Genomic DNA, 9,518 nt, shown 5'->3' on the forward strand with positions numbered 1-9,518 from the left:
GGGGACCAGTGGGGACATCTACTCTTAATTGTGCCCCTGCAGCCACCGGTGTCACACCGCCCATCCGCATCGAGTCCTCAGCGTCCTCTGTCACCGAGGGACAGACCCTGGACCTCGACTGCCTGGTGGCCGGCCAGGGACAGGCCACCATCACCTGGTACAAGCGCGGTGGGTCCCTCCCGCCCAAGCACCAGGTAGGTGGGGACACCAGCAGGGTGAGGGACGGTGGCCGTGGGTGGCTGGTGGATGCCACCACCTCCTGCCATCGTGTCCCCAGATTTCGGGGTCCCGCCTGCGGCTGTCACAGCTCTCGGTGGCCGATTCGGGGGAGTACGTGTGCCGGGCGGACATGGGCAGCGTCTCCCGTGAGGCCACCATCACTGTCACCATCACCTCCCGTGACAGTTCCAGCTACCGTGAGTCCAGCTACTGGGCGACAGAGGATGCTGAGGGAAGATGGGGTCCATGGGTGATGTTGGTGGCTTCCCTGTCCCTTTGTCCCCACAGGTCTGCAGAGCCCCATCATCTCCATCGACCCGCACAGCATGGCGGTGGCACCGGGTGAGGATGCCACCTTCAAGTGCCGTGTCCACGATGGTGCCCGGCCCATCAACATCACCTGGCGGATGGGACCTGGCCAACATCTCCAAGGTATGGTGGTCCCCAGCGTGGCCCTGGCGTGGTCCCCAGGGTGGCCCTGGTGTTAACGGCTCCTCCTTGCCCAGACAACGTGAAGATCAGCACCAATGGCTCAGTCATCTCCATCACCGGTGCCCACGTGGGCAACCAGGGCGCCTACCACTGTGTGGCCTCCAACCGCTTCGGCGTCGCCAGCAGCGTTGTCAACCTCCTGGTGCAAGGTGCGAGGTGGCCAGAGAGGCCCTGTCCCTGTCCACATGTGCTCCAGGTGCCCCTGGGGTGGTGGTGTCCCCATCCCCATGTGCTCCATGTGCCCCTCTTTTGGTGCTGCCCCTCCCCATCACCATCCCTGTCTTGACATCCCCCACATGCTCTGGGTCCTCCCAGTGTAGTGGTGTCCCCATCCCCGCCTCCTCTCCATGCTTCAGGTGCTCCTGGAGTGGTGGTGTCCCCATCCCCATACCGATGTCTTCCCTATGCACCAAATGCCCCCAGGGTGATGGTGTCCCCATGGCCATGCCAACATCCTTAGTGGTGGTGTCCCCATCCCCATGTCCTCTATGCTTCAGGTGCCCCTGGAGTGGTGGTGTCCCCATCCCCATGTCCTCTCTATGCTCCCGGGGTGATGGTGTCCTCATCCCCATGCTGATGTCCTCTCCATGCACCAGACACCTCCAGGATAATGGTGTCCCCATGGCCATGCCAACATCCTTAGTGGTGATGTCCCCATCCCCATACCGATGTCCTCCCCATGCACCAAATACCATCAGGGTGATGGTGTCCCCATTGCCATGCCAACATCCTTAGTGATGATGTCCCCATCCCCATGTCTTGATATGTTCCTGGGTTGATGGTGTCCCATCCCCATACCAATGTCCTCCCCGTGTACCAGATGCCCCCAGGGTGATGGTGTCCCCATGGCCATGCCAACATCCTTAGTAGTGGTGTCCCCATCCCCATGTCCTCTCTATGCTCCCAGGGTGGTGGTGTCCTTGTCCCCATGCTGATGTCCTCCCCATGCACCAAATGCCCTCAAGGTGATGGTGTCCCCATTGCCATGCCAACATCCTTAGTGGTGGTGTCCCAATCCCTATGTCCTCTCTATGCTTCAGGCACCCCTGGAGTGGTGATGTCCCCATCCCCATGTCCTCCATATCCTCCTGGAGTGGTGGTGTCCCCATCCCCATACTGATATCCTCCCCCTGCACCAAATGCCCCCAGGGTGATGGTGTCCCCATGGCCATGCCAACATCCTTAGTGGTGGTGTCCCCATCCCCATGTCCTCTCTATGCTTCATGTGCCCCTGGAGTGGTGGTGTCCCCATCCCCATGTCTTCTCTATGCTCCCAGGGTGGTGGCATCTTCATCCCCATGCTGATGTCCTCCCCATGCACCAGACACCCTCAGGGTGATGGTGTCTCCATTGCCATGCCAACATCCTTAGTGGTGGTGTCCCAATCCCTATGTCCTCTCTATGCTTCAGGCACCCCTGGAGTGGTGATGTCCCCATCCCCATGTCCTCCATATCCTCCTGGAGTGGTGGTGTCCCCATCCCCATACTGATATCCTCCCCCTGCACCAAATGCCCCCAGGGTGATGGTGTCCCCATGGCCATGCCAACATCCTTAGTGGTGGTGTCCCCATCCCCATGTCCTCTATGCTTCAGGTGCCCCTGGAGTGGTGGTGTCCCCATCCCCATGTCCTCTCTATGCTCCCGGGGTGATGGTGTCCTCATCCCCATGCTGATGTCCTCTCCATGCACCAGACACCTCCAGGATAATGGTGTCCCCATGGCCATGCCAACATCCTTAGTGGTGGTGTCCCCATCCCCATGTCCTCTATGCTTCAGGCGCCCCTGGAGTGGTGATGTCCCCATCCCCATACCGATGTCCTCCCCATGCACCAAATACCATCAGGGTGATGGTGTCCCCATTGCCATGCCAACATCCTTAGTGATGATGTCCCCATCCCCATGTCTTGATATGTTCCTGGGTTGATGGTGTCCCATCCCCATACCAATGTCCTCCCCGTGTACCAGATGCCCCCAGGGTGATGGTGTCCCCATGGCCATGCCAACATCCTTAGTAGTGGTGTCCCCATCCCCATGTCCTCTCTATGCTCCCAGGGTGGTGGTGTCCTTGTCCCCATGCTGATGTCCTCCCCATGCACCAAATGCCCTCAAGGTGATGGTGTCCCCATTGCCATGCCAACATCCTTAGTGGTGGTGTCCCCATCCCCATGTCCTCTCTATGCTTCATGTGCCCCTGGAGTGGTGGTGTCCCCATCCCCATGTCTTCTCTATGCTCCCAGGGTGGTGGCATCTTCATCCCCATGCTGATGTCCTCCCCATGCACCAGACACCCTCAGGGTGATGGTGTCTCCATTGCCATGCCAACATCCTTAGTGGTGGTGTACCCATCCCCATGTCCTCTCTATGCTTCAGGCACCCCTAGAGTGGTGATGTCCCCATCCCCATGTCCTCCATATCCTCCTGGAGTGGTGGTGTCCCCATCCCCATACTGATATCCTCCCCCTGCACCAAATGCCCCCAGGGTGATGGTGTCCCCATGGCCATGCCAACATCCTTAGTGGTGATGTCCCCATCCCCATGTCTTGATGTGTTCCTGGGCTGGTGGTGTCCCCATCCCCATACCGATGTCTTCCCTATGCACCAAATGCCCCCAGGGTGATGGTGTCCCCATGGCCATGCCAACATCCTTAGTGGTGGTGTCCCCATCCCCATGTCCTCTATGCTTCAGGTGCCCCTGGAGTGGTGGTGTCCCCATCCCCATGTCCTCTCTATGCTCCCGGGGTGATGGTGTCCTCATCCCCATGCTGATGTCCTCTCCATGCACCAGACACCTCCAGGATAATGGTGTCCCCATGGCCATGCCAACATCCTTAGTGGTGGTGTCCCCATCCCCATGTCCTCTATGCTTCAGGCGCCCCTGGAGTGGTGATGTCCCCATCCCCATACCGATGTCCTCCCCATGCACCAAATACCATCAGGGTGATGGTGTCCCCATTGCCATGCCAACATCCTTAGTGATGATGTCCCCATCCCCATGTCTTGATATGTTCCTGGGTTGATGGTGTCCCATCCCCATACCAATGTCCTCCCCGTGTACCAGATGCCCCCAGGGTGATGGTGTCCCCATGGCCATGCCAACATCCTTAGTAGTGGTGTCCCCATCCCCATGTCCTCTCTATGCTCCCAGGGTGGTGGTGTCCTTGTCCCCATGCTGATGTCCTCCCCATGCACCAAATGCCCTCAAGGTGATGGTGTCCCCATTGCCATGCCAACATCCTTAGTGGTGGTGTCCCCATCCCCATGTCCTCTCTATGCTTCATGTGCCCCTGGAGTGGTGGTGTCCCCATCCCCATGTCTTCTCTATGCTCCCAGGGTGGTGGCATCTTCATCCCCATGCTGATGTCCTCCCCATGCACCAGACACCCTCAGGGTGATGGTGTCTCCATTGCCATGCCAACATCCTTAGTGGTGGTGTACCCATCCCCATGTCCTCTCTATGCTTCAGGCACCCCTAGAGTGGTGATGTCCCCATCCCCATGTCCTCCATATGCCCCTGGGTTGATGGTGTCCCCATCCCCATGTCCTCTCTATGCTCCCAGGGTGGTGGTGTCCTTGTCCCCATGCTGATGTCCTCCCCATGCACCAAATGCCCTCAAGGTGATGGTGTCCCCATTGCCATGCCAACATCCTTAGTGATGATGTCCCCATCCCCATGTCTTGATATGTTCCTGGGTTGATGGTGTCCCATCCCCATACCAATGTCCTCCCCGTGTACCAGATGCCCCCAGGGTGATGGTGTCCCCATGGCCATGCCAACATCCTTAGTAGTGGTGTCCCCATCCCCATGTCCTCTCTATGCTCCCAGGGTGGTGGTGTCCTTGTCCCCATGCTGATGTCCTCCCCATGGTGTCCTCATCCCCATACCGATGTCCTCCCCGTGCACCAGATGCCCCCAGAGTGATGGTGTCCCCATGGCCATGCCAACATCCTTAGTGGTGGTGTCCCAATCCCTATGTCCTCTCTATGCTTCAGGCACCCCTGGAGTGGTGATGTCCCCATCCCCATGTCCTCCATATCCTCCTGGAGTGGTGGTGTCCCCATCCCCATACTGATATCCTCCCCCTGCACCAAATGCCCCCAGGGTGATGGTGTCCCCATGGCCATGCCAACATCCTTAGTGGTGATGTCCCCATCCCCATGTCTTGATGTGTTCCTGGGCTGGTGGTGTCCCCATCCCCATACCGATGTCCTCCCCGTGCACCAGATGCCCCCAGGGTGAGATGGTGTCCCCATGGCCATGCCAACATCCTTAGTGGTGGTGTCCCCATCCCCATGCTGATGTCCTCCCCCTTCTCCAGGTGCCCCCACGGTGTCGGTGATGCCTCCAGGCCCCGTGACGGTGAAGGAGGGCAAATCCCTCAGCGTGGAGTGCCTTGGCCGGGGCGAACCACGGCCACTGGTGCGGTGGAGCCGTCCGGGCTCCCGGCAGAAGGTGGAGCACCAAACGCTGCTGCACATGGACAGCCAGGCCATCCTGCAGGTGAGCAGGGCACCCCGGGGTGCCACGGGGCACCGGTGGGCGCCCAGTGCTCACCACCCACCCTGACCCCACCACCACCACCACCACCAGCTCTCGCCGGCCAAGCCGGAGCACGCCGGGACCTACGTCTGCACCGCACACAGCGCCTTGGGTTCAGCACAGGCCCGGGTGGACATCAGCGTGGAGACGGCACAGCGGCACCCTGGTGCCCCCGAGGTCACCGCGCCGCCCTCCGTCACCGTGGTGGCCGGGGACACCGCCACGCTGCACTGCACAGCCAGAGGTACGGGGGGGGATGGAGGATGGTGATGGAGAAAGGGGGTGGCCCGACGCCGCGGTGACGGTCACCGTTGTTGCCCGTAGGTGAGCCCTCACCCCACATCGAGTGGTCGAAGCTGCGGGCGCCCCTGCCCTGGCAGCACCGGGTGGTCAACGGCAGCTTGGTCATCCCCCGCGCCGCGCAGCAGGACTCGGGACAGTACATCTGCAACGCCAGTAGCCCCGCCGGCTCTGCCGAGGTCTTCGTCACCCTCGACGTGGAGAGTAAGAGGGTCACGGGGGGTTGGGGTGCTCCTGGGTCCCTCCTGCCATCTCCACTGTCTCCTCCTCCCCCGCTGTTGCCATCACCCATCCTTGGCTCCTCTCCATCCTTCCTCTGCACGTGGCCATCTCCATCGCCGCTCCCACCCTCGCTCCTGGATCCATCTTTGCTTCATCCCGGCACTCATCCTCCTCTCCAACTCCTCTCAGGCTCCATCATCCAGCCCTTCCTGTGGATGTGTCCATCTGCTGTCCCATCCCATCTACTTCTGCTCTCTCTTCCATCCATCCCCCTATTAATGGATCTATCCATCGCTCATCCATCCCAGCTCACACCCATCTCCTCCCACACCCCTCCATCCATCTTTTCCTGGTGGATTCATCCATCTCATCCATCTCAGCTCATACCCGCCTCTTAACACCTCTCCATCTTCCCCTTCCTGGTGGATTCATCCACCCCAGCATGTGCCCATCTATTCTTCTCCCATCTCCTCCATCCATCCCTTCCTTGTGGATTCATCCATCCCAGCACACACCCATCTCTCCATCTCCTCTCAAACACCTCCCTCCACTCCTTCCTGGTGGATTCACCCATCACTCAACCATCCCAGCTCATATCCACCTCGCCATCTCTTCTCACACCCCTCCATCCTCCCCTTCCTGGTGGATTCATCCATCCCAGCTCACATCCACCTCACCATTGCCTCTCATGCACCTCCATCCACATCTTCCTGGTGAATTCACCCATCCCGGCTCACATTCACCTTGATATCTTCTCTCACACCCCTTCATCCTCCCCTTCCTGGTGGATTCATCTACCACTCATCCAGCCCAGGATATGCTCATCTTTTTATCTCCTAACTTCTCCATCCCTCTCTTCCTTGTGGATTCTTCTGTCTCATCCATCTCAGCTCACATCCACCTCTCACACCCCTCCATCTTCCCCTTCCTGGTGGATTCATCTACCACGCATCCACCCCAGCACGTGCCCATCTATTCTTCTCCCATCTCCTCCCTCCACTCCTTCCTAGTCGATTCACCCATCACTCAACCATCCCAGCTCACATCCACCTCGCCATCTCTTCTCACACCCCTCCATCCTCTCCTTCCTGGTGGATTCATCCATCCCAGCTCACATTCACCTTGACATCTCCTCTCACACCCCTTCATCCTCCCCTTCCTGGTGGATTCATCTACCACTCATCCAGCCCAGGATATGCTCATCTTTTTATCTCCTAACTTCTCCATCCCTCCCTTCCTTGTGGATTCATCCATCTTATCCATCCCAGCACACACCCATGTCTCCATCTCCCCTCACACCCCTCCATCCATCCCTTCCTCGTGAATTCCATCCATCTCATTCATCCCAGCACGTGCCTATCTCTTCATCTCCTTTCAAACTCATCCATCTGTCCATCCATCCATCCATCTCTTCCTTGTGGATTAATCCATCACTCAACCATCCCAGCTCACATCCACCTCTCCATCTCCATTCACACCCCTCCATCCATCCCTTCCCCCATGGATCTGTCCATCTCTGGGCCATCCCAGTACACACCCATGTCTCCATCTCCTCTCACACCCCTCCATCCATCCCTTCCTTGTGAATTCTGTCCATCTCATTAATCCCTACAAGTATCTCAAGGGAGGGTTGAAGGAGGAGGGAGCCAGACTCTTTTCAGTGGTTTCCAGTGACAGGACAAGGGGCAACGGGCACAAGTTGGAACATAAGAGGTTCCACTCAAATCTGAGGAAAAACTTCTTCATGGTGAGGGTGACGGAGCCCTGGAACAGGCTGCCCAGGGAGGTTGTGGAGTCCCCTTCTTTGGAGATTTTCAAAACCCGCCTGGATGCTCCTGAGTAACATGCTCTAGCTCTGGGCAATCCTGCTTCAGCAGGGGGGTTGGACTAGATGATCTCTATGGTCCCTTCCAACTCTAGAAATTCAGTGAAATTCAGTGAAATCCCATCATGTGCCTATCTCTTCAGCTCCTTTCAAACTCATCCATCCATCCATCCATCCATCTTTCCTCGTGAATTCCATCCATCTCATTCATCCCAGCACGTGCCTATCTCTTCATCTCCTTTCAAACTCATCCATCTGTCCATCCATCCATCCATCTCTTCCTTGTGGATTAATCCATCACTCAACCATCCCAGCTCACATCCACCTCTCCATCTCCATTCACACCCCTCCATCCATCCCTTCCCCCATGGATCTGTCCATCTCTGGGCCATCCCAGTACACACCCATGTCTCCATCTCCTCTCACACCCCTCCATCCATCCCTTCCTTGTGAATTCTGTCCATCTCATTAATCCCTACAAGTATCTCAAGGGAGGGTTGATCTCTGGGCCATCCCAGTACACACCCATGTCTCCATCTCCTCTCACACCCCTCCATCCATCCCTTCCTTGTGAATTCTGTCCATCTCATTAATCCCTACAAGTATCTCAAGGGAGGGTTGAAGGAGGAGGGAGCCAGACTCTTTTCAGTGGTTTCCAGTGACAGGACAAGGGGCAACGGGCACAAGTTGGAACATAAGAGGTTCCACTCAAATATGAGGAAAAACTTCTTCATGGTGAGGGTGACGGAGCCCTGGAACAGGCTGCCCAGGGAGGTTGTGGAGTCCCCTTCTTTGGAGATTTTCAAAACCCGCCTGGATGCTCCTGAGTAACATGCTCTAGCTCTAGGCAATCCTGCTTCAGCAGGGGGGTTGGACTAGATGATCTCTATGGTCCCTTCCAACTCTAGAAATTCAGTGAAATTCAGTGAAATCCCATCATGTGCCTATCTCTTCAGCTCCTTTCAAACTCATCCATCCATCCATCCATCCATCTATCCATCCATCTCTTCCTTGTGGATTAATCCATCACTCAACCATCCCAGCTTGCCTCCACCTCTCCATCTCCATTCACACCCCTCCATCCATCCCTTCCCCCATGGATCTGTCCACCTCTGGTCCATCCCAGCACAGGCCCATCTCTCCATCTTCTCTCAAACTTCTCCATCCATCTCTTCCTCATGGATACATCCATCTCTGGTCCACTCCAACACACACCCACCTCCATCTCCACCCACACCTTCCCACCGTTGACCCATCCATTGACCCATTGACCGTCCATTGCTGCATCCGGGCGTTGAGGGTACCAAATGTCCCCGCAGCACCACCCTACGCCACCAGCCTACCGGAGGACACCGCAGTGCGCGCCGGTGACGCGCTGCAGGTGCAGTGCCTGGCCCACGGCACCCCCCCACTGCACTACGCGTGGGACAAGGTCAACGGCAGCCTCTCGGCGCGCGTCCTCCACCGCGCCGGCCTCCTCCGCATCAGCCCGGTGTTGCCCGCCGACGCCGGCACCTACCGCTGCCTCGTCACCAACCGCGTCGGCACCGCCGAGACCTTCGCCCGCGTGGCCGTCCATGGTGAGACAACCCCCCCAGCCCTGGAAACTGGAGGTGCCGTGGATGCCCCCCACCTCCAGGTGCCATCAGGTGCTTTGTGTCCCACCCAGGTGACGCTGGGGACAGCCAGGATGGTGGCAGCGGTCCCTTGGCCGTCCGGGTGACACCGGGGAGCCTGGTGATGGGGGTGGGTGGCACCGCCGAATTCGCCTGCGCCGTCTCTGGGGACCCCCGGGCACGTCTGGAGTGGCTGAAGGACGGGGGGGAGCTGCCCCCCACCCACAGCGTGCGGGACGGGGTGCTGCGGTAAGGAAAGGGGGTGGTGGGGACCCCCCCCTCCCGCCTGCCCCCCCGTGGGGTCTCA

The 9,518-nt window shown here is 58.4% G+C and overlaps 1 protein-coding gene across 1 annotated transcript in view; it reads left to right on the forward strand.

The window, feature by feature from the left end:
• LOC106899811 (basement membrane-specific heparan sulfate proteoglycan core protein-like) overlaps positions 1-9,518 on the forward strand; it is a gene marked incomplete at both ends in the record, with an annotated part of 67,681 nt that overhangs the window by 53,460 nt on the left and 4,703 nt on the right. Inside the window, 9 exons of the mRNA XM_014961731.1 lie at positions 43-194; positions 278-416; positions 508-651; positions 726-860; positions 5,028-5,209; positions 5,300-5,492; positions 5,573-5,752; positions 8,915-9,175; positions 9,265-9,460. Coding sequence (XP_014817217.1) covers positions 43-194; positions 278-416; positions 508-651; positions 726-860; positions 5,028-5,209; positions 5,300-5,492; positions 5,573-5,752; positions 8,915-9,175; positions 9,265-9,460 — 1,582 coding nt within the window. The remainder of the gene's footprint in view (positions 1-42; positions 195-277; positions 417-507; positions 652-725; positions 861-5,027; positions 5,210-5,299; positions 5,493-5,572; positions 5,753-8,914; positions 9,176-9,264; positions 9,461-9,518) is intronic.

The sequence above is a fragment of the Calidris pugnax genome, unplaced genomic scaffold (genome assembly GCF_001431845.1).
Source record: "Calidris pugnax isolate Ruff unplaced genomic scaffold, ASM143184v1 scaffold825, whole genome shotgun sequence".
In the NCBI taxonomy this organism is placed as follows: domain Eukaryota; kingdom Metazoa; phylum Chordata; class Aves; order Charadriiformes; family Scolopacidae; genus Calidris; species Calidris pugnax.